Source organism: Enoplosus armatus, chromosome 23, assembly GCF_043641665.1.
Source record: "Enoplosus armatus isolate fEnoArm2 chromosome 23, fEnoArm2.hap1, whole genome shotgun sequence".
Lineage (NCBI taxonomy): Eukaryota > Metazoa > Chordata > Actinopteri > Centrarchiformes > Enoplosidae > Enoplosus > Enoplosus armatus.
The window spans coordinates 8,843,753-8,869,708 of record NC_092202.1 but is presented as its reverse complement, the minus strand read 5'-3'; the positions used below and the strand labels follow the sequence as shown (position 1 = coordinate 8,869,708).

Here is a 25,956-nt window from a genome sequence, read left to right as displayed (position 1 = left end):
TGCTAAAAAAAACCTGGATACATTCCTTCTCGAAGCTAAGTGGTGATAAAAAGTACATGAGCTGTAAAGAAAAACGAATTACGAGGCCGGATTTGTTGGTGTGGGCTTCAGTAAGTGGGGAAATGTACAAATAGAACAAATCAGAGATGGAAAATGTTTTGACCGTTGTTTATATTTGTCTCATCCATCATCGTGAGCCATAAACAAGCACAATCTCTCTTCTCAGTTACAAAATATTGTTTTAGTCATCACCTCAGTGAAAGTGCCCACTCGTCCAAACACACAGCGGAACAGGAAAAGCATGTGTTTATCAAGCGGAGCTTGTGCTTCACTTTAGGCTCCTGGACTAAAGCCAAGCAAAGACCTCATAGACTAATCCATATATAGCAGCCATCCATAAATTCTCAGTATGAAGTCAGATTTTTAAAAATGCTTAAGAAGTCTGTGTTCTAGTTGATCATCTCGCCACAGTGCCTTAGTGCCACTCTATTTTTCTCAGCTTGTTGTTGCATTGGGATGAACTGCGGCTTATCTTCCAAATACAATATTAGAGAGAGGGAGAAACTGTGTGATGTAAAAATCTTATGAAAGCTACTAATCTGTGTGAATGGCGAAGGGGGATTATACTTGTCAGGAGGGGGGAAAAAATGAGCTCACGATGCTCTCTTTTTTTGAGAAATAGCATTGAATTTATGTAAGCAGTGGGAGAAGTTCATGAGAGATGATCAATCTTGACCTTTGTTTGACCATCCCTAATGAAACTCTTACTCCATACTTAATAGAGCCTGATAAAGGTCATTCATATAGCTCCACACATAAACACTCCATCTTCTCTATACTGCACAGTCACTTGGCACTTTATTCGTTTCTGCTTAGTTCCACATAGTTAATCCTATAAAAAAAGGAATGTGGCTGATGTTTTGTCACCCATACTGTAGTGTTTGTACAGGCAGTGTGACAGAGCTGGATGTTTTTCTATGGTTTTGTAGCATGTTGCTAATGCCACCCAGTAGGCAGACAACACGACAACGTGTTAATCTTAAATGCAGTTGTCTCTATCATCTGTGACTATTTACATCAATCATTGAACATGTATGCGTGCGTTAGCATGCAGATTTTCATCAATGTTTTTGTGGCGATATGGGAACTTAAGCACTCGAGAACACTGCGCCCCTTTAGCGATGCACTTCAAATACTCCACACCCACACTCGCCCGTTGTATTTATGTTGTATACATTCATTACCATCTTCCTCTTCTGCTTTTTAATCTGCGTCCATGGGCTCTCTTGGTGTTTTGAAACTCCGTAGCTTTAGAATAATAACAGAATTTGTTGGTAGGATTCAGTAGTGCCATTATAGATCATTTGTCAGCATGTGTATAGGTGGCGGTATGTTTCTGTGAAGTGCAGAGCATCTCTGTGTAGTTTGAATATGTATGTAATGATGTTATATTCTATCACCCTTTGGATAGACAAACAACCCGTTGGTTTAAAAGGTTACTTCTTACTAAAGGGGTGCCTGTTTGAATCTAGAAAGGGTAAAAATCTTAGGGTAAGTGAATGAAAACTTCAACATATAGTGTACGTCCAAGTTGCTCTCAACCTTTTAACCCCTGACTGCTATGATAGAGCTTGTCAGTCGCCAACAACACAGTATGTATGCTGTGTGATGTATGAGGCTTCCAGTACAAACAGGGAATATAGATTGACTGTCAAGAAAAGACTGGAACGTAGTAAAGTAGAAGTAAACATCTCAGAGAGATGCCATATGAAGATGTATTCTGGGAGAATTAATATATTCATGTGACTCTGTTGGCAAAATTGTGATGATGCAATCAAATGCTATCCAGACAAAGGAACGACTGTTGTAGTTACAATCAGTGTCTGGCTTTAGATTAGCGTGTTGTTTTTGGGATAGAAATTAGGCTAAATCTTTCCAGCTGACTGGCATCTTGTGTATTAAAGGCAGGTTGGTAAACAGGTTTACCTCATGGAATTTTCATTAAATAGGGACAATGGTTATAGGTGCTCATAGAAACACCTCTATAATGCCAAGGCTGTTTTTGTGTTTGTCCTTGCATTTATTTTCCTCAGAAAAGCACTTTTGCAATATGCTTCACTATACTACTTCAAAGACAGTGGAGAGGCCTTAAAGTTTTTCTTTCCATATCTTTTTTTTGTCACTGGACAAAATACGAGTAGTCATTATGACAAGCTTCCAGTACCATTTCACAAGGAAATAGCTAAAGAAATAAGAATAATTTTTGTTTACAATAATTCTCTCGCTTGAAACACCCCTTTACTTTACACACCCTTAGTGGTCCAAAACACAGCAAATTTGTTAATAAAATCAGTGTATTTTCACGGAATTCAATCACATGCACCCAACCTCCCCAGCAGAAGCAGCTCTTAGAGATCGTCGGCATGGTTGTTACAGTTTGTTTGATAATCCCCAGCTTGGGGTATCTTTGAAGTAACTCCAAATATTGGAACATATAAAAGACACATTATTCTATAGCAGCTCCACAACTGAAAACTTGATATATATGCTCCTTAACAGGCTTCTCTATGTGAACAATGGGATTCCACAGGGGCTTTTACTGATAATTCCTCCTTCTGTAAAAGAGCTACACTAATCGACACTCAACAGTTACCTTTTAACACTTCCTGGTTTTACTCCAGAGCTAAATGCACAATGCTCAAGGCCATTTCTCCCCCTCTTGTAACATTTTCTTGAGTTTTAAAGGTTGTTTTTTTTCTGTGCTGCGCCAGGAGACAGGCTGAATGAGAAAAGATGGATGCTGCGGCGTGCAGCTGGGAAAGATAATGAATGAAGTCGACCGTGGGTGGCGAAGACCATCACTAAAGCGTAATGGGTCCCAACAGAGGGACGGGGATATTGACCCGTCCGTCACTTTTTTCCCCCTCCGCTCATCTCCCTCCCTTTCTTACAAATACAAACCCTCACAAGTGTGTACACTGCCTGACACACACTGCAGCGTACACATAAGACAAACAAAACCAACATGCACTTGGTCTTTGCACATACACACTATGACAGTAAAGCACCTTGTGAATCTTTTCCTCTTCTTAACACGAGAACTAATACCAATGTGTGTGTGTGAATTTCTTGGAGGTGTGGCACTTTGGACGTGTTTGCTCTTTTTAACTGAAAGCAAATGGAGAGTTTGCACTCCCTGACAGGGACCGTTTCATCAAACATATACGAACTGTGGAAGAACTCCACAGAGAGTGGTCCCCTCAATGCAGAACGCCAGAACCGTCTCCGTTCTTATTTGACTTGTAGGAAAACTTCTTTGATATGGATTTTATGGAAAATCACTCAAAGCAAGTTGCCGTGCTGGAAGAAGATTCAGCATTACATTTTTTTCCCCCCTTGAACTTTTAAAAGCTGGAGAACCTTTCTCTCCTTCCACTTGGTTGGTATTTTCCGTGTGATATAAATCACTTGAGTTCTGAAAGGGAACAGTGGTGCACACCAATTCTCTTTTATTACTCTCCAATGTGGACAAATCTGTCTAGCTTTGACAGCAGCTGCACTGTCCCTGTCTGGCTGTTTCCTCTATTTCTCTCTCCTTCTTTCATTGATTCATTGATTCATTTATTCACCCATTCATTCATTCATTTGTGTATTTTCTATCCTGTGTCCGTGGTCAATAGACCGAGGGGACTCAACCCACTTACATCAGAGGCAGCAGCAGGATCAGCCAGCGATTATAGTCATTACAGTTTGTGCTTACATAGGGCTCTTGTGCTTTGTGCCACATCTCCCCTCGTCAGCTGGCAGTCTGAGCTCTAATCTGCCAGTTATAGCAAACAGCAGACGAGGGAACAGGAGGAAAAAGCTATAAGGGAGGAAAAGTGGGAATGCGGATAAAAAGGGGCGGTTGGTGGCCAAATTGCAAAAATCAAGTTTTTTGTCCTCTTTCAGAATCTCAGCTCTGATAGAGGGTTATATCCAGATGTAATCCTTTATCATTTGCTGTCATTATGTGTCCAGTGGACACCTAGAATTGATGTATTACTGTTGTATGTGTTTCAAAGAAGAAATGTCATCCTTTTGTTTACCTAGTGGAAGCCAAGCTTCCAGCAAGACGCCAATTAGAGCGTTCAGCCTGCAGTAGCTTCTAACCACCTGCTGTCTTCTTCCTCCTATTGTGCATAAAACCACATATTCCTATACATATTTGAATACATCACTCAAATTGGATCAATTTCTCTCTCCCCTTACTAGTTCAAAGGGCTCCATCAGAGCCAAGTGTCTGATGAAATCCTAATTACCCCCTTAATTGGTAATTGTGAAGTTGTTGTGTCACGTGGTGTGGGCAGCTTCTCCTTGTTATCGATCCCCCTCCTACTCTGCCATTGATTTGCACTTGGTACATTTAATTGTAATTATTTCTCCACCTTATTTTATTCCCCTGTAAGATGCAGAAAACTGATCAGGAGGTATTTGTGGTTGTTTGTGCAGAGGTAGAAATGCACAGCAGTGATAAAAAGGATTTTGAATATAGGTCAAGATAGATATTAAGGCTGGGATTAAGTTTGCAATCCACGTTAAATACACATTATGATGTTTAATCCCTCAAGAGGAAATTATTACAAACTGTGATTAAAATTCCAGATTTGGTCCTATCTTAACTCCTAGGGCAGCATCATTGAATAAACAAAAAACATATATTCATGCTGTCCATCCACGAAACAAGCCAACAGCTACATCTATGTTGCTAAAAAACAAAATGTATGTGTGCGCAAGTACATGTCCATTCATGTAAGTGTTGCAGCTGAGACACAAATGCACATTTGTGTCTCAGCTGCAACCTCCAACCTCTAGCTAGCTACATCTCTTCTGTCCATCCCACTTCTAATTCTATGTGACACTTAATCTTAACTTGTGTTCTCACCCACTGATTACAACCCTCCCCCACCCAGTTCTAAATAGAATAAACCAGAAATGGTAGTACTGAGGAAAGGGTGTAGAGATGAGAAGGCTGCCTTTATAATTGTTTCTCAGTTTCATAGGCTTGACCCCTTATTTATTTGACTGGCATTTACTGCCTGGGAATTAACTTCTTATAGTCGGGGATTGGCCGGAGACAGCTGACTGGAGTGAGTGAGTGAGCGGCAGAGGGTGATGGTGGGGGTAGGGAGGTGGGGCTGGGTTCATGAACCCATAAAGCTCGCATGGGAGAGACTCGGCAGACCATATCTCATTACTGGGTTGGCTTGAAATGAGATGGGCCCCTTTTTGCTTGTCCCTCACTGGTTCGATTGATTAGTCAGCAGCCAATCAATGTTAATTAAGGTGTAGAGAATCCTTTAATTGTGGCGTATGAATCATTGTGTCAGACCCCACCTTGACCTTCACAAGACTTACACTGTGAACGGCCATGCTGGGGAATAAATACCTTTTATATATTACCAGATAATGGTAGTCCGTAAATGAGTATAGATTTGATGGATGGCGACCCTGCATATACTGTAGCTTGCAGCAACAGGCCTCATGAAGATCACACACACAATGGGTGCTCAAATCGAGACCGGACCGACCTTCATATCCTGTGTTTAATTTTGCCAACAGATGCAGAGCACTGACAGATCAATACTTGTCAAACCGTTTAAGAGTTAATGTTGTGAGATAAGTGTTGCTATTATGTGTGGCGAGAGGCTCTCTGTGCATATGAAGTGGGGCTTTGACTGATGACTGCCAAAAACAAAATGGCACATGAGAACACCACCGGCACCATAATTGTGTTTTTTAATGAAGACCTACATTTCATATTGGAGCTGATTTCGCACTCAGTTGATTGTGTCTAACCCCCCACTCCCCTCTTCTCCACCACCACCACCACTACCATCCATCATGCAGTAATAACAATGTAACCTGTACATGGTTTAAAGCCTGGTTGTAGGTCCATGACGTCCAACTCTACTCCTCAACAGAAAGATCAATTTACCCTCGACATTGCCTCCTGAACCTTAAAAGAAGGGTGAACGTCATAATTTAAACATTAAACATGTCACGCAATTCTGCTCCAATACACCATGCTTTATTCCCTTCATGTTTTCAATGCTCTTGCCTTAATGAGGGTGCTATCTGAGACTGTTTCCTGTTTCCTTATACTATATGTATAATGTATACTATACTATATGTAATATGTATCCATCAATTAGTGAACATTAGTTACCCTTTCAAAATGGCTTAAACAAAATACAACATTTTGTCTTGTAGAAAAATACAGATGGCCATGATTTTTGCCATAATTGGAAAGTGACAGCTCAAATAGTGACAGGAAATGCGAGGGGGGGTGGGGGTTAAATCGCCACTCCAGCGATTTAATATTGTACCTCCATAAAGTTGGGGGAATCACAAGAGAAAAGTGGTCAAAATCAAAGCAGCATAAGGCCAAGATATCCTGGCTTTTGTTCAGTGGTATGGTTCAAGCTCCAAAAACCCGGAATCCTACACTTCCCATCATGCAACTTAATAGCTGCTGTCATTAGACCCCAGTTTGTAACACAGGCTTCCTGTTAAATGTGTAGACTTTAAGCCCAGTGACATCTACAGGGTTATTTTTGTCAAACTTTGGAGAGACAGAGAAGACACTATACAATTATTTTCACAAGATGAGTTGTACTTCCCATGACAACTTAAGTGAACCTGATGTGTAAAAAATCTGTTCCTATACATTTAACGGAAGATATTGGATATATAATTTCCATTAACAGTGGAGCTTCATAATGGTTATAATCTCTGCTACAGAATGAAATACTTTCAACTCCATTAATTGCACGCTAAACATCTGACTAATGTGCTACTGTATAATGTGATTGTTGGGAAGGACAAGATTGTCTGATGTTGTTTTCTCTGTTTTCAGATGTAATAACCGGACCCAGTGTGCTGTTGTGGCTGGACCAGATGTATTCCCTGACCCTTGCCCAGGAACCTACAAATATCTGGAAGTCCAATATGAATGTGTACCCTACAGTACGTATTCCTTCATTCTCTCACGCTCTTAAGCACCTCCTAATGTTCTTACCCATTCTCATTTCCTCTTAAGAGCAGTGACTCATCAACAACCCAATCAACATGCATGCTGGTAATGTTCCAAATGTTCAAAAATATCTCAAATGTGTCATCCATTTTAGTAGAACAGATTAAGACGCAGCAGTGGATGTGAAGACAAGTGTTGATTTCTGTGATCCAGACAACTTAACAACATATTGACAGTGTTGTTTACATGTGAAAAAATGTTTACCTGCTTTCTTCATTTTTCTCATTCTGCATCAATTTTGTCAAAAGTGTGCCAGTTTACTCTTTTTTTCATATTTATTGATAAAGTAAGCGAATCCTAGGTATATAATGTAGACACAGTATTAGTGATTCAACAGGCAAATGATTTGAGACCAAAGTAGATTTGTCATCCAGAATATTGCCTCTGTGTGGGAATTATGTCACCAACATGCAAAAAAAGAATAAAACTGCATATCTGTTAATGTATTCAGTCAGAGGTAGTGTTAACTTCTGCTACACTTTTCATTTTTCGATGGTGCTTGTCATTGCCTTCCCATCAGCTCCCCCTGTTCACAGCACGTTAATATCTTTGAGGAATCACGTCTGATCATGTCATGTCTCTGTTAGCTTAACAGCAAGAAAGGTTGTTTGACTTTCATCACAATGAAACATACCTGTTGTTTTTCGGGTCAGTTCAGCTCAGTGGACGCCAGTTAATGTTCAGACTGGTGAGGCATCTCTGAAGGGAGTAAATAAAAAGGATTTAATTAGTGCAGTGGGTGAAAAATAGGGTCAGGCTGGACATAACTTGTGGAAACATTTGGGCAGGGAATGGAAGGATCCACATGGGGTGACAGGATGAACATACAGAGAGGAAGTCCAGGTGAGGCCAGAGGAAGTGGCATGGACATTGCCATATAACCTTAGGTATTGTGTTATAATGACCTTTGAAGTGGAACACCAAAGTCACAGTAAATATGCCTGCCAAAATCCTGACATATTGCGCGGCTTGCTCAGAAATGATATAAAACTGGAAATATTTGGTTTATCTGTGTAGTCTGCAGCTGCTGGATTCAAGTGAACTCTGATAATTTAAATTCAAATCAAAACCATCTCTTTAACATTTGATGTCCTTACATGGCTCCCTCAGTAGTCTGCCTGACAGGAGCTTTCATGTTGTGAAGGAAAAAACGTTTCTACCTGTGATCCAGAGCTGGCAAATGGTTCGTTTATACCTGACTCTTTGCAATATGCACATTTTACTATCTCAGCCACCCAATGTCAGCGTCTTTCCTTGATGTCCATGTAGAACACTGACACAAATAAAGCTACTGCAATGGACAGTAACACAGCTTTAATCAGCCCTCTACCTTTTAGTGCAATTCTTAGTTCCTCTTAGTTTTTAAACACTCAGTGTGCTTTGCTTTGAGTGCCAAATATGGACTTTTGGTCAAAATTGTTCCATTAAGCTCTTAGCGACTTACATTTCCATCTACTCTGATTGGTAATCTGGTATGCCATTGCTTTATCGTTTTCTCCATGAAATGCTTGTACTTGCAGAAGCCAAGGTGGACTTGTGTTTCTAACTACTCAGATTTTTAATCCAGCATGCCATTGTTGTTACCGTTATTTATCTGTGGAAGCCAAGATGGACATTGTCCCAGTGTTGGGACCTGGCAGTGTGCAAGTACTGCAAGTATTTCTACCGCTGAGGGTAATAGTGAGGGATAATGTGCATGTTTTGGTCTCTGTATGCTCCCTAAGGGAAGCCTTGCTCTCTTTGGTCATAATCAGACGGTGGGCATTGCCCACTAGATGGTGACACAGAAGTAACTTATTTTGTTTTGTTCCGACCAATCCTGCTTTACTTTTTCCTGATCACATACATGGGACCTGTTACATGGCATATATCAGTGCCAGTCCCATTCCATCTTAATCCCATCACTTTAGGTTACTGATGTCACTTTTCTGAGTTTAGCTTATGTCTTTTCCAGTCTGATCCCACCCTGATTCCACTACTTTCACTTAAGGCTACCGATGCCGCTTTACTGAATTTATATTAAGGACAAAGTCACACATTATGACACCATGTAAAAAGGCTCCCATCCAATGCAGAGGCTTGGTTTTGCCACCCTGTCCCGATCCCTGTGACACAATGTAAAAGCTGTCCTGTCCAAATTCCATGCAGTCCTATTCCGTTATCGAAACATGGAACAGTCTGCCCGAATTGTTGTAAAAGTGATTCTGGCAGCTTTGTTAGTGTAACATGGGGGCCGCTTATTAGGGTGCACCAGGGAGGGAAACGGGGGCACCTTGTCTGGTGTAACTATGGATTGTGCCCAGAACCATCTTAGGATAAAAAATTCTGCTGGCAATGCATAAACATTGCAGAAGTCATGTAGGCGTTTATTTGTATATTGAGTAGGAAAGCAAAATGTAATCACAAACGGTCACTGGAGACGGACTTTGAGATGCATTTTATTGCAGGGTGTGAATGCAATTCATCTGTGACAGCTCAGTGGACTCCCTTCTTACCTCCCAAATAAAGTGATCCAATCTTTTTGGCTGGAATGAGCCACATTTAGAGACAGTTCTTTGTGTTTTTGTGTCTTTCTTAAAGTTTTACCACTCTTCTTGCACAATTGACAATGAACCTCTAGATTACAACGTCTCATGTTGAAGTCTCCAAAAAAGGCAAACTAGTTTCACCTGGTGTGCACGTTAATTTGTGACAAATAATTGGGTATTTACATTAGCAAAGGGGTATGGTTTGAGACATGGCAGCTCAATTGCGGGTGGACTTTTAAGGCAAGTCCCCTTACCAAGTTCCTGAGACAGACAGAAGGATTTGAGTGTCTAATAAGAGAAGCAGCCACCCATGACTCCAACTCTCCTTCAGTGGTGGAGTCTTGACTCTGTATTCCACTGACAAGCTCTCCATTTCAGCCCTAATTCTCTTTTTCTTCCAAGTCTCTCTCACTTTCGCTTACATTTTGTCCTTTTAAGTGCTCTCACTGCTCCCCCCCCCCATATCCCTTTATTTGCTCCCTCTGTTCCCTCACTTCGCAATCTCAACTGCCCCTCCTCTCTACCACCTCCACTGACAGCTTTTATCTGTATTCTGCTTGGGGAGCTCCTTTTCTTTTAGGATAAATTACCGCTCTCTTCTCCATATCTTTATAAGCCAGCAAGATTGTACAATCAGATCTGCCGTTAATAATGGCAGAGGAGTGTGCTAAATCGATGAACACATGCCGCAGATACAATATTGATTTTATTAATTTGCGATTTGATCCGCTTCATCATTTGTAATGGGGAAAAAAAATGTTACCACAATTACTACTAAGAGTGCCAGTGTTTGCCTCTGCTGTGTGGCAGTGTCACAGCACAAGGCAATCCATCATATTTTCATTTCAGCTGGCGCCTGAATAATTATGATATGAGCTGTGTGTTTCTCGTGTGAGGAAACAATGAGGGAGGTATAATAGCACTGATAGAAAGGTGAAACAATATGAAAGAAATTTATACATACTGGATTAAAAAAACGACGTACTTGTTACATGAAACTGAATAGAATTTGCTTGTATATACAACTGTAAATCATAATGGAGTCATGTGAACATCAGGGTACGCTCACTTTTCATCTGCCAGAGGACTCTTTCTTCTTTGTACGAGTACAGGTTGTGCATGTCCCCCCATGCACTTTACAGATTGTGCATCATTTATCATTTGAAGAAATTATGTGCTGACCCTTTATGATGACTCATAAACATGACTGTGCTCCAATGGCTGATGTCTGCCTCTGCCCCGCCCTCTCACCTTGACTTTCCAACGGTTCAGCAAGAGAGATGCACGTCTATTCTCTTAGAGCCTTATTAAAACCTTTCTCCCTCACTTGCCCCGTCTTTCTCTCAGTGTAACTTTCACTTTACCAGCTCCTCCCAAAGGTCGAGCTCATAAGAGGTCAACACAATTGTGTCTTCCTCCTACCCACCCGATGTTCTTCCTTAGCAGTAATGAAGCACTAACATCCCCTCGGTGGCCCCTCAAATTCTTCAGACTTGTCGCACAAGAAAGTGCATTCAGACCTGCGTCGGCATGCTTTACCTTTGAAAGAGTCTGGCTTTTGTTGATTGCTTGCTGTTACCTTTCTTGTCCTTGTCCCGTGCATCAACCATCTCCCTCCAGTAATTACATGTACCTTTCTGTGTCGTTTCCATGGCAAATTGACTGATCTGGTCCAGGCGAGCAGTCAAACCCCTCGTCCCCAAAATATGAGGTAGGGGACAATTACACGTCCTTTCAGGGAAACGCTTTTGTTCAGTTCACTTTTCAAAATTGACACTTCAGTGTGTATGGCAGATGAGGTGGAGGTAAAGTGAGAGACAGAAAGGCACAGACAAGAAGAGAGAACAAAGGAAGAAAACCTGCTGGCAGTCTGTTGCTATACATAAGCCACTAGTTCCCCCCACTGTTTGCAGCTAATAAGGACAATGTAAAATCCTGTCTCGCACAGTGGGATCCAGCTCAGCCCTGTCAGATATTTCTCACACTTTGGAAGCTAAGCCAGGACATATAATCATGCAATCAATTCTCCGATTTGAACGGAGCGGTGGTGGTGGTGGTAATCCTGAGCTCATACATCATAGAAACTTGCCATGTAATTTGTCGAGTTCTTTTATTTCCAACTTACCTAACTGGCAAGTTCAGGGGTCCCTCAACCAATGAGTAGATTGTTTTGGCAAGATTTACTCTGCACCTGCTACCAATCTCTGTCCTTCTGTGTTGGCAGGTGAAACCATGAAATCGATGCTCTACTCATGGCTATCACTATCACAATGCATCTTGGGCAGAATGTGGTGTGATTACAGGGCCCATTATGCTGTGGTCACGCCTAAGGTAAACACCACCTGTATGACCAGGATGGGACTTCATGGCTGTAATGTGGACACTGCGATTGGTTATGTGTCTCGTCAGGGTTGCTCATTGTTTTTATGTCTCTACACATCTCAGGATTTTAGATTATTAATACAAATCATGTCTCAGCTGATGTTCAGATGTAGATCTGCTTTGATAGTTGCTCACACTCAATATTCAAACATCATTAGCAGTCTACCCTCTAAGCATGCAGGCAGTTTTGCCTTGGATAATCTTGCAGCAACTTTTAAGCTTCTTGAGAAGTAGATCACCCTATTTGATGTTATCAATAAATCTACTAAGCAGATTGTATGGAAGTTCAGTGGCTTTTTGCCCTTGAGCTCCCCAATCCACGTTCATCAGGTCTAGTGTGGGAGTCAACACTGTGACAGCAGATACATCACACAACCACACCCTCCTTGCTCTCCCGCTGAAATGCCAGTGAGCATTAGCCTTCTTGTTCAGACAGCTTTTTTTTTTCTCTTCTCCCCACCTGAGCGACCAGCTCCACTTCTTCCCATGTGTGAAGGGGGCCTGTAATGCCATCACATCACTCAGTGACAGCTGACCACTCCCTAACCCACACAGCAAGCTCTGATGACTATGACTTTCTGTCACATATCTCATACAGCAGATTCACACTGGTGTCTTGGCCTGAATTTGCAGAGATTGATTTTGTCACAACACATTGGTTTTAAACTGTGCTTTGCAGAAGCGTCCTGGTTTTACAGGGATTTTCCCTTTACATGTTACAGTCCAACTGAAATCCCAAACAGTCACCATCTTTTTTGCAGTCAAAAATAATGTATTTTCAGTAGTATTTTATTATTGAAAGAAGAAAGAAAAGGTCTTGCTCCTTTTCCTTCAAGCCTCTGAGTGGGCGTGTCAGTGTCGGTGCTTGATGCATGCTAGCTATTTGGCTATCTAGCCTGCAAACTGAGGTTAGCAGTGCAGTTTTCCGCAGTGGATGTTTGTTTGGTAGATCAGTCAATAAGCTAAGGTGCAGGACAAGACATGTCTTCATTTGTAGATAAGAGTGAGGCATTAGCTTGAAAGCTAATGTGGGTTGTTGCTGGTCAAAGTCTGCTGTCTTGTGTAGCAGGCTGCTGTCTGGCTGCAAGTCAGTGTCTGTCTACCTATGATTGAAAGACACAATTATGGAACCAAAACTATGTAATATAAATTTCTCCCTTTTGGGTACTGATTTTTTTCTCAAAGGAGAACACAGCACTTGTGTTTTACAGATATGTATGCTGGAGCAGAAACAAATCATGTAATTAAATTTCTGTTGGACCCTGTCATGCATTACACCAGACAAAATTCTGATTTTGGTAGTTTTTAGTTAAGGTTTGTTGAAAATGATTCATTTTGACAACAGAATTTTGTTAAAAGATAACACAATATGAGTATATTCTCATTATACTATTCAAATAAAAAGTTGATAAACAATATCTGATTATCCCCCAGCCCTACTTGTTACTACTATTCACACATGGAGAAAAAAAACCCTCCCTCATTTAATAATATATAGTGATAAATAACTAGCTGTATACTACTGTTACATGATGTTTACATTTTCATTATAAAAGTGTGGGAGGGGAAAAGGCAGTGTTGGTGGAGGGTTTAACAATGCTCCTCCTACAGAAAAAAAAAAAATATTTTCCCAGTAGAGAGGCGAGATAATTGCACAGAGAGGCTGTGATTACCAATGTGGATAAATGGTGGTGTGAAAGGGGTGAATCTGGACATGTGGAAACAGTTTTTCCCCACTAATAGCTGAATAAGCTGGTGTAATCTATCAGGTTCTTTTTCTTTTCTGGCTGCCCTTTTGCTCAATAACATACACACAGGATCATCCTTGCTTTTCCATGGATAGACACTCCAACATATTGGAATAAATGCTTTTACACGCTGAACAAGCTTCTAGTAATGTTCATAAACATTTCCATTTATATAACACAAGCAAAGCTTTTATCTCAGTGTTTCCTCCAACAGCTACCCCCACGCACACACGCACACTCAGGCACACGTCTGAAAGAGCTGTTGGGGTGCCAAGTGTCGAGGATATAGCACTAATTAGAGATTGGTCTCTTCAGGGGGTCTCTCCTTTTAATGATCACCATACTAATCAAAGCTCCTTTTCCATTTCCTTGTCTTTTTTGTCTTTCTTTGTGCACTGGTGCTCCTCCACGTCCAGCCACATACCAGACTAAACACCCTCTTTCTTTTCTCTTCTCCCCCATCCCTCTGTTCTCCGCCATGATTTCAAGGTCCTTGAAAATCAAGACATATTTTAGGAGGTGCAATTAGGTTATTTCTGCTCCAGTTGCCGCTATGTTCCACAAAAATGTATTTAATTTTGTTTTGCCTAGGCTGCACTCGTCTTTTCTCCCTCTGTTAGTCGGTCCCACGTGGGTAGCAGGTTGGATGAGCGCCAAGTCCTTGCACCTGTCCCTCAAAGAGAGACAAACACACACACACATGCACACAGACAAGAAGAACAAGCACACACACACACACACACACCGCATCCTGCATTGTCAAGGTTATAAGATAGCATAGCAGCTTCCCAGTAGGAGGGAGAGAGAAACCAATGGCTACAGAAAGGAGACACTAGGGAGGAGATTGAATAAGTACGAGAAAGGAGCACAAAGAGAGCAGACAAGTGGTTGAAGGAAAAAGAGGGGTGTTGAGAAATGGAACCTGTAATGATGGTATGGGAGACTCATGAGCACCAACCAAGGGAAATGATTGGAAAAAAGATGAGGGAGATGAAGAGAGCATACAGAGAAAGAGAGATGGAAGCCTGCGTGTCCTCCCCCATCCTTAGGCACATGCTATTCAAAGCCCCGTAATTTGTGTCATTAATTAAAAAGCTGATGGGATGGAGTTAAGGGGTTTGCACTCTGCAACTCCTTGGAAGAGAGAGAGAATGGAGAAAAAAAAGAGAGGGGGGGGGTATTGCAAAAAAATATTGCAGCCATTCCACCATGAATCTCTATTAGTGATTAGTGATTAGCTAATGATACCATTCTGATACTTCTCAACCATTAGTGTGAAATTGGGAAGCGTTAATTATTCAAATGAAAATCCATACAGCTGCCGCTCAGATGACAGGGTCGGGGCGCACAGACGCGAAAGGTCCCCATTGTTAGCTGCTCGGCATGTGTCTCAAGCAGGAGGTAGACTACAATAAGTATGCGGAGCGACTTCTCAGGTGAAAATTATATTTGAAATTATGCATTATCTGAACAAATACAGTATGAACTGCATTATGCAGTGGCAATATAATTGAATTTTATAGGGTATGGTATGGCTGAACAGCAGGGTGTTTCAGAATTGTTGGCCTATATTATCTTCACTATCAAAGCTGAATTACATGAACACAAGCAAAATCGTTATTGCATTTGCTTAGTTTTTGCTTGTAATTATTATTTTATAACCATGAAAAGGTTTTAGCATTTTAAAGGGAAGCAATGTAGGTTGCCTGTTCAGCTTATTAAATTTGGTACCACAGCTTGACCAATTAAGTAAGCTGCAGAACCAGCCATGTTGTCTTTTACAGCTTCATGTGTTTGGCAGGGTGAACCATATAGTGGCCAGACTGTTACAAGCTGCATGCACACGGTTCAGTGAGCTATTGTTTTGCCCAAACCAGCTGCCAGAATTTGCCCCAAACTGGCTTCAACTTCACTTCAACTTCTATCTGATTGGCTGTTTCCATAATTGTCATAAAAGCAAACTGACCCAAAAGATAGAAAATTAAAAGAAATACATTTCTATCCATACTTTCATTTCTATATTGGGAAGTGGGTGAGTAGCATTGAGGTGTCTTAGAGCAAGGCACTTAAACCCACTGGGCTCCTTCATTCCATGTGTTCCTAAGTGCAACTGTTTGAAGCTGTGTGTTGCTGAAAAAGAACATTTCTCCTTGTCAAATCTATCCTAGCTAACTCATGTACAATAACAGAACTTTAGTCAATTGGCAAGCCCAGAAGATCTGTTAAATTTTCGGGGGTTCTTTTTTTCCTCCTTGCCAATGATGGCATTTCCTCCTTCTGGTTTGCTTTGGCATCCAAGGAAGGGCGATTACAGCTGGTCCTTTTTTTTCCTCTCAGAAAAAGTGCCAGCGATTCTCGATGAGACATCCAACTGTCCTTCCCATTGCAAAAGCAGAACGATGAGCTGTTTTCTTGTGTCTCTTTGTCCATCCAATTGGTCATCAAGTTTAAGCGGCAGTCGAAGCCGCACATGCCCCTTAAGTTGCTGAAATATCAAGCGCCTGCTGGGCCTTTCCACCATTAAACCTCGACCTAGGTGCAGCCCCCAGACCCATCATGAATTTGTTCCCCCCATATTTGCCCATTCCCATATCTGCTTTTAAATAATTTGATGACCACTCAATACTCATCATCTCTTATTCAAATAATTAGCTCATTACCTTTACCTTTCATTATTATAGTTTTTTAAAGTTGATGATAACTGAAGCACAGTGTGTTGGAGAGTGGTGTGATTATCATTAACACCATCATCATCGTACAGTTCAGTGGAGTGTCTCCATTAATTGTATTTCTGTATACCTTCAAATGATCTCTAAATGAGTAGAGCGTAGGTAAAAAGCTGTTGGTTTTGCCCTCAGCCACTATGAAAACAGATGAAGGAACACTTGGGAAGATGCTAGACTGTGTTCTGTGTGTAACCCATTAAAGGTTGTGTCCTTAGATATCAGGACAAGGCTTTATCAAGTGTTTTGGAGCTCAAGTACAGACATAAGATCATTTTTATCATGCAGAGCTTCTGAATGAGGTACTCAAATGCCTATTTTGTGTGATGGAAGAGGATGTAACCCTTTCATAGAAGTAAGAGCAGCTCCGCAAGGCCCCTTATTTTTTGATTTGTACTTGTATGCATATTTTGGTAGTTCCAGTCTCCTCAGACATCAGAGAGGGGAGAGAGAAAGACAAGGAGATGGGGAGAGAAACGGATGGGATGAGAGAGCTAAGTGCTTTTTAGTGACTCAATGACAGCCGTGACCAAAATCGTATTAAGGTCACAATGGGGGTGGTGGGGTGGAGGAAAGAAGCTTTTCAAATGAATCAATTCTCCGTCTCCCTCTACTCCGCTTGTATCTGTGACGCTGCAAATGTGAATCTCCAAGGCTCGCATCACAGGTATGTCTCAGCCTCTACTGTTTTTGTAGGGAAACGTGAGTTGTCACGACATGAACAAATTGGTTTGAGTGATCTGAGGGGTGACCTTGCTGCATCCAGTGGCATCCTCTGGTTAAGCGAAAGGGCCACATACTGTACAGTAGCCCTGGGAGTGGCATATTTCCTTGTCAGAGATTTCATCCGAATCCTTTACTCCCTTCTCACTCCATCTCCCCCGGCGATTGCGTCGCATACCACTTCTCACATCCCCACCGCTAATGCCTTTTTCTATAGATCATTACCCTCCTCTCCCCTCGCCACTGTTAGCGATCGCTCAATCAGAAATGCCGGCTTCCCCGCGGCCCCTGTTGTGTGGCCGTTGCTCACGGGAGGTGAAGAGGCTTCGATCGGGGACGTTTGGCTGTTTACTTTGATTTGATCAATGGGGTCCACATGCAGTTCCGAGTTATTGGCAAATTTGAGTTGCCAGTAATGGTGATTCAGATGTAGCCCAGAGCTATTGTTGCCCAGGCCCGGTATAGACTTATCGTGTTTCAATGACAGCTGGAGTGTTTGCTGTTGATGAGGTGCTGTGCTGTACCAGTGTACAATTTTATGATCTGACAAACACAGACGACTTGTTGAAAGCCTCTCTCCTCCCCATTATTTTTCCCTCTTTTTGCTCTTTCCCTGGCCTGACGCAGCTCTGCCTCACTCCCTGTTTTTTCATTGGCTCACCGCCTTGCATTTAGATTGTTCTCCTCTAATAACTTTCCCATCTTTCAAACTTTACCCCGCCCGCCCCTACCCACTGACCTCCATACCTCACTCTGTTGCACTCTCCATTTGAAGGAGAGGACTCTTGTAAGCCCTGGTAACAGAGGTTAATCCTCTCTTATTAGAACCGGGATTACTGGAGGGGAAGGGACAGGACCAGCAAAATGCCATGACTGACATAAAAGGCTTGTCCACAAGAAGAAGCAATACATAGTGTGGAGAGAGTTCAGATGTAATAGCCACAGTAGCTTTTCAACAGGCTGTCAGTATACCTGTTGAGTTGTAGAATCAAAGCAGCTTTTACATTTCACTTATGCCTGTAGCTATTCACATTTAATAAAATAGGCATAATGATCACTGTGTACACATGCATACTGTATTTTTAAAGCAGCACGAATCAATATTTTTACATTAACAGTGGATCAAATGACGATGTGTAATGTGCATTGTTGCGTCTATTTGCTCATTGTTTTGGTTTTATAGCCTGCAGCAATCTCACCACTTTAGTCAATCTCTTTTCCAGCAGCAGAAGGTAGCTGTTTTCAGTGAAAAAGTCCTGCTAAACCCACTGAATGCTGCCTGCCCAACACAAAACAGGTGACAGACAAAGTGGGCGGCTAGCTGGTGAACATAGCGTAGCATTTAGCAGCTAAAGAGCCAGACATATCCGCATAGGAGTTGGTGAAGACCAAAGCAGAACTAAAAAGACATTGAACATTGGACTTGAATTTGTCAGGTAGTCACGACTTCAAATTATTGCCAGTTTTGTTCAGTGTTTGCTGGATGCATAATCATGCAACAGTAAACAACATGTTAGCTAACCAGCTGGTTCTGCTGCTCACAATTGGACAAAAAAATCAATTAATACAGGTTTAAATATTGATCTCAGGCTATACTAAGTTATAATATCACGGACATTTCAAATTATTTTCAGCACTGACTTTCCTATAATTTCGGTAGGTGGCTTTATGCTAGCAGTTTGAGACTGCAGCAGTGTGCAGTGTGAAATGTATCCAAAGACCTGCAACCATATGGTTGAATGATTTTATGGCTGTAGAAAAAGCCATGTACTGTACTATCTGTTTTACACATTTCCATCACACAGCCATCACTGCAAAATATTTTGTACAATTTAAGATGATTAATCTGTCTTTTTTCTACAGGCTCATGTGTGACACAGTACCTTTTTCCTCCTTCCTAAAAGCTCATGATTTAATGTTCAAATTTTGTGTGTCTATTCCACTAACCCAAATGCTCTTCTTGTGTTGTCGTGTGACTGTTATAAAATAAAGACTTTTCCCAGTTATCACTTCAATAACATGTTCTTTATTTTTTCTTTATTTCTCTCCCCTTCATGCCTAAAAATAGAAGTGGAACAAAAAGGTAACTAAATGCCAACAACTTTTCTTTTTCATCTGCATTTTCATTTGGGTAAATGCTTGCTTTTTTTTTTTTTTTGGTGACGGGTTGCTAAAGCAGGTTTCTGACATTTTGTCGGTCCGTGCTCATTGTATGGTTCATTGGTGAGGTTGAACATGTCATTCATGGGGAAAATGAAATTGCTCAGGGAAACGGAGTTAGACATGTCTAATGAGCAAAATTCTTTCTTTCATTTAGTCCTGTACATGCTACAGCATCCAAAGCAGTGAATATTGCTCTGGACTCCATCAACAGTATCACAGATTGACAACTCTTTTGACATTGACCTGCATTCCAGTGAAATCCCATAACTCTGGGATGTTTTTATTCCCTGTTATGACTGAAGATTATTCCAGCTCTGCTTCATCAGCTGCATAATATTAAAGGAGAGGGCTATACGGGGTGATCAATAGCTTGTCCAATAAGCTGTCAGCATTTTTGATTATAGCTCTAACATGATGATGGCTATAACCTTCAGGGGCTCACTTGTCAATACTGGAGACCATGGCAGTCATATTCTTACCTTATCAGCAATGCATGATGCTGCAGGGCATATGTAAAATCTTCACTTGTGCCCCAGGAGCATTGTGTTTGTAGTGTTACCTTTTTACATGAGCTGGAAATATGTCCTTTTGTCAGACGTTAACTATGAAGCTGGATTTAAGTCAAAGATGGAAATGGAATCATTAAACACGAGTCAAGAGTTCTGCTTTAATAGCTGTGCAATAAATGTTAAGTTTCATAGTAGTCATTAATTAATGACATATCACTGAAATCTGTAGCAAAGAGAATGAGCGATGAAGGTGAAACGGGGGTTAAAAACACTTTATAGAGATGGCTTTATAGAGATGACTGCTGCTGCGGTAACAGTTTTTGTGAAATTCCCCATGAAAGCCATGATTGCTTTTGTATCACTTCTCTAATATCTTCCATTCACTCCTCCATCTTTGCGCTTACATCTCTAATAAGCATACTCTACAACCTCCTCAGAGCCCAGTGTGCTGTCAGTACAAAGCTTACGTACTCTGACCTTGTACCCCAGCACAACTCATCTTTTTCAGCTGTAGGAACAGCCCTCTTAGCGTTTAGGCGAGCAACCGCTGAGATGTGTGCCAAGGCGCTATGTCAACGGGACGCATCTCGCCACATTTTTCACCTGCAGGTAGACAACATGTTTAATCTTAAGAGATTACAAGGGAAAAAAGCCCCTGTTTTCGCTGTCTCTTTCTCATCCTTCTCCTCGGAGCACAGAGCTTTTACCTCTCGACGGATCTACAGCGAGAACCTGTCAGCGCTATGTCAGGCTCCTGGCCCATTATAGTGAAAGGAGCCGTCACACACACTTTGTTTTAATATGTGATGTACTGTGGGCCCAAACCTGTGGGAAAAGGGAAAACTGCACTGTCTAAATTCTTCATTGTTCCTTTTTATCAGACTATACTTCTTCTTCTTTCTAAAATGTGTTAATTGATGAATTATTGTTATGTTTTTTATTTAAATGTTTAATGTACAATGAATTTATAGTCATTGTAATCCTGAATTCAGATGTCATCTTTTTAGAAAGACAGAGAATTATAATTGCTTCAGTCCAAGATCCATAATGAATTGAAATTAGCTTTAGTAAACGCTGCCCACTATTGACCTGCTCCAGCTGTATTGCCTTGGCCTAGCTTTATCAGATTTGAGTACAAACCAGTTCACATATAATTAGTTTACTGTGTGTGGTGTTGTAAATCATGCCGCAGACTAAAAATGTCATGTGGATGAAAGAATGGACAGGCAATCATTATATAGGTGATGTAATTACTGTATTTTTTTTCTTTTGTTTTCTTTCTCCTAAAGGGCTGCCTCAGCCAATAATTACAGCGTAGCTATTTGTCAAAATCTTTTAACTTTGGGTTTGTGTGTTTAATACTGTTTGTAAAGAACTGCCAACAGGGTGTTTTAATGTGAGAAAAGAATGAAACCTTTTTCTTTCTGGTGTAATTATATTTAATTTAGCAGATATGTACAGAGAAGCCTTTCTGTAAAGGCAAACAAAATGGTAACATGTGTGTAAGTGCATTTGGGTGAGTTAGTCTGTGGTAAGTTTTAACTTGTTTCTGCTCTACATTAAGTGAGAAGAGATAAATCTCACTTAATCTATTCACCCCTCCCTACAGCAAACTGTAAGTGTTCATTCAGTGACATTGTAAACTAATTGCCTTCAGGCTCAGACTAACTGTAATACGTAATTGAAACTAAAAGAGTGCTTATTGAATTTGAGACACAGTTAGAAACAATGAAAACGGTGGTTGTGTTTGTACATTGGCCATTTCCTGTTTAATTTAAATTTACATGTACTGTAAATCTAAAACTCATTGGAGAAATCCATCGCTTTACTAATTACATTCTTTGTCAGACAATAAGTAATCATCAACACTGATGAAGAGGGTGTGAAACGAGATCTTGGTCCTTCACAGTAGAGATTGAGCTGCAGATTTGAACTTCAATGTAGTTGCATCCAATAGCCGTTTTGTTTATTGACATATAATACCTGCCAATGTAACTCTGTACTTGTCTTTCCCCTATTTTGGCTCCTCAGTATTCCTGTGCCCAGGGCTTCTGCGCAGGGTGTACCAGAGCGAGCACCTCTTTGAATCGGACCACCAGTCGGGAGCCTGGTGCAAAGACCCTCTCCAAGCCTCTGATAAGATTTACTACATGCCCTGGACACCCTACCGCACTGACACATTGACCGAATATACATCCAAAGAAGACTTCATCGCCGGAAGGCCAACAACAACCTACAAACTCCCACATCGTGTTGACGGAACAGGCTTTGTGGTCTATGATGGGGCGCTCTTCTTCAACAAGGAGCGCACACGAAACATTGTCAAGTTTGACCTGCGGACTCGTATCAAGAGCGGGGAGGCCATCATTGCTAACGCCAACTACCATGACACATCTCCATACCGCTGGGGAGGGAAATCAGACATTGACTTGGCTGTTGACGAAAATGGCCTTTGGGTGATTTACGCTACAGAGCAGAACAACGGGCGGATTGTCATCAGCCAGCTCAATCCCTACACGTTACGTGTTGAGGGGACCTGGGACACAGCTTATGACAAGCGTTCAGCATCCAACGCCTTCATGATCTGTGGAATCCTCTACGTAGTAAAGTCAGTGTATGAGGACGATGACAATGAGGCAACAGGAAACAAGATTGACTACATCTACAACACAGAGCTAAGTAAAGATGGGTTTCTGGACATCCCTTTCCCCAACTCCTATCAGTACATCGCTGCAGTGGATTACAATCCTAGGGACAACCTGCTGTACGTTTGGAACAATTACCATGTTGTGAAGTACTCCCTGGACTTTGGAGCGTTGGACAACAGACTCGGTAAGACCAATTACTTTTTTCCTTTCTCATAAAATCAGTGTTCCAGAGTGGGTGCAATGTGATAAAAAGTTGTTTTACGCTATATGGAAAATGGCTGTGAGGTGTGAGAGATGATCCAGAGAATGTGCATGTTGCTGTGATTTTTGTAATATAAATTGGAGAGATGACAATGTAAAATCACAGACATTTGGTTTTTACTCATGAATTTTGGCACAGAGCTCACATTCAAATCACTATCATTTCTGCAATAGGATAATGGCATTGGTCCATCCAGCCATTCAGAGGAACAGGGAAAAAATACTGTCCTGACATTTTAAATGGAGTTTTGCTGATTCCAAGAGAACGATTCTTCATGATTTTGGTGATCCACTGACCTTTGCTCAACATCAACCGTCTTTCCACTTGGGACAAAACAAATACTATCACATTATAACTGGCAAATTACGAGTTCACTATGCAAACTCCTACTCCCCAGGGGATGAACCCAGACCCCTCCATAAGCTTTTCACTGGCACCACCAACAGGCCAAAGTCCCTTTGCACATGAGTTATCTTCATTATCTAATGGGTAGATTGCCATATAATTTTCCTGACACATTCATGCTCCCAAAAGAATAAATCCTTTTGCCTATAATGACCCATTTAGTCTAATCACACCCTTTAGAACAAACTACATTTTTAGCCTCATTACTTGAAAGGCTCTAAGAATAGCAAAATTATCAACATGTTGTTTATTCTGCCCCACACTTTATTGTGTGACGTAAAGAACAGCTTTGCATGGCAAGCTTCTACACGTTACACTTGCACTCTGTTTTTCCAGATTTTGGTTAAGTAGAAAGACATAAAAAAAGAATTATATAGGCTATAAGATGTAGCACCTCAAGACAATGTGGGTTAGTGACAATTGCCTACTATATGGAATGCTGCTCTATGTGTTACTTCTGTATTTTTAATTAATCACCAAAAAGGAAGTGAAACAGTTAAACACCCAGATAGAAACTGTGGATAGAAAATTATAATGATGAGCATAAAACCACAGCAACAGCCATAGTTAGCATTCATATGATGAGCTTTATCAGTTCTCATTTAACAATATGATCAAATATTTTTCAGGCACAAAACACAACTAAATTAACTTTATGTCTGCGACACATTGGGTGTTTTACACTAAGTATTTCTCATATTGTGTTTCAGGCACAAGGTAAATCTTTTACTCACTCTAGCTGTTGCCTTTGCAAAGGAACAAGTGACTGCTCACATTAAACTTCCCAAAACTCTTTTGAAAAGTCTAATTTCTCCACTCCATTGTTCTTTTTATAAATTGGTGCTTGTTGGGAAGCATGAAACGGAAAAAAAGAACCTGTTTTGACACACCAATGTAATTCTTTGCGCTATCTCATCAACAGCTCTAGTCAAAAATGTCACAAGTTATTTGACTGTGAAGTCCCTACCTCTGCTTTCTCCTCTGGAGCTTTCTCTACCTGCTGCTTGCCAATCTAATTTATTTTCCTTAGCTGGCTGCTACTCTACCTCAAATCCTTTTCATATACTGAGCTCTGCTTCAACACACCCCGTAATATATTCATTCATTCAGTGACCATGCTTATAGTGTTTGGTTTTGATGATACACAGCTACACAGAATGCAATTTGTTGTAGTTAAGGAAAGTGAAATGGTGCTGTTATGTGCTTCCTGTATTAAATGATTATCCATCACTTTTTAACAGTGATACTCAATGATCACACGCACTTGCATGTACTCACACTCACACATTCACATGCAAATGAAAATTAGACTTCCCGGAGAGATGTTGAGTTGTGTGTTTGGCTGCTGCTGTGCAGAATAGGCTGCCCTCCAAAGAGGCTGCTGCATGAATATAGATAGTAAAATGTTGCATTAAGTGGATGGATGGAGTCAAAGAACAAATATAAACGTCAGATAAACAGACTGATAAGAAATGAAAGAGTGATTGAATGGACTGTGGAGTAATAAACCATTTAATTTGATCAACTCCCAAACCAAATACAGAAACAGAGGAGGCAGACTTGTTCTGGTTAAAGGAAGTGTTTTGAGCTGTCCACACACATTGTCTCATGAAGCGTTTGAGACTTTTGAGATAATACGAAAGCTACAACAAAATGGTTTAAAACAGCATCAGTGTAGACCACTTAACCGCACACAAATTAGTCTGTATTAGCTGCTAAATCGCATTGTTTGAACCGTTTACATGCTACCCCAGTGAGGATGCATATGGATCAAATAGCTTAATGTGCTCAGGGAAAACGGTCACAGAAACAACAACAATGGCTGCTGTGAAAGAGTCACAAAGGTGTGTGAGATGAGGATTTTGAAACCATTTGATGCAGATATCCTTCACCAAGACAGAAAGCTGGAAACAAAATACTTTTGCTAGTTTGACCTTAAGCGAAGTTGTTGAATTAAAAAAGGAAACATAAATGGTTTTAGCAACTCAACACAACCAGTGACCTGAATTTTGAACTTTTATAGTCATTCAATGAGCCCCAAATTTTGTATGTAGAGTCTAAAGCCAATGAAGTACTTTCCTTTCGCTGCAAACAGGAGCTTTAGAAATGTGATCCAGTGTCGTGATCATCGGGTCTGTTAACACTTCCAGAAAGGTGTCATTCTGGGATCGCTCTAACACAAGCTCATTTCCACTTGTGCCTCCACCTCCATGAGCAGGCATGACCTGCCATACCAGTGGAGCATGGTATATGGGCAACAGAGCAGGAGAGAAATGGCAAGGCCCACAGCTGGGGCCCGTGCCGTATGCCGAACCACATGGGCCAGGGCACAACACATGTTACAGGGCAGTAGGCAGAGGCGAGATAATGATATCTGGAATTGCACAAAAAGCAGTATCTGCAGCTATCCAATTGTGTCTTGTATGAAATGATTTTGTTGCTTTTTGATCTTTTTCAGCAAAGTAGTAGTAGTATCCCTTCAGTCTTTTGGTAGAAAGTAGATGGCAGTTGTTTCTTCACCTCGCCCCAAAAAAAGAAATGTGAAGAACATTTTATGATATTCATGAATACAAACCTTTTTCTGCATTTGGAATACTCCCCACAATAATCCTGTGCTAATCTGTGCAGTTGCTGAAGTCTCTTCAACAGACAGAGGAATATTTTTGTCAGAACAATTTCAGTGTTCAAGGATAGATGACCTATGACAAAAAGTGCTTCCATGACAACTCCATTGATGATTAAATTCACTGAATTGGTAATAAAAAGATGTATTGCACAGACTGCTATTAG

At 41.0% G+C, this 25,956-nt stretch overlaps 1 protein-coding gene across 1 annotated transcript in view; it reads left to right on the top strand.

Annotated features, from left to right (window-relative positions):
- The window catches only part of LOC139306005 (adhesion G protein-coupled receptor L3-like), a 122,903-nt gene that overhangs the window by 23,863 nt on the left and 73,084 nt on the right, over nt 1–25,956 (top strand). The window contains exons 2-4 of the mRNA XM_070929964.1: nt 6,899–7,008; nt 19,248–19,262; nt 21,883–22,683. Coding sequence (XP_070786065.1) covers nt 6,899–7,008; nt 19,248–19,262; nt 21,883–22,683 — 926 coding nt within the window. The remainder of the gene's footprint in view (nt 1–6,898; nt 7,009–19,247; nt 19,263–21,882; nt 22,684–25,956) is intronic.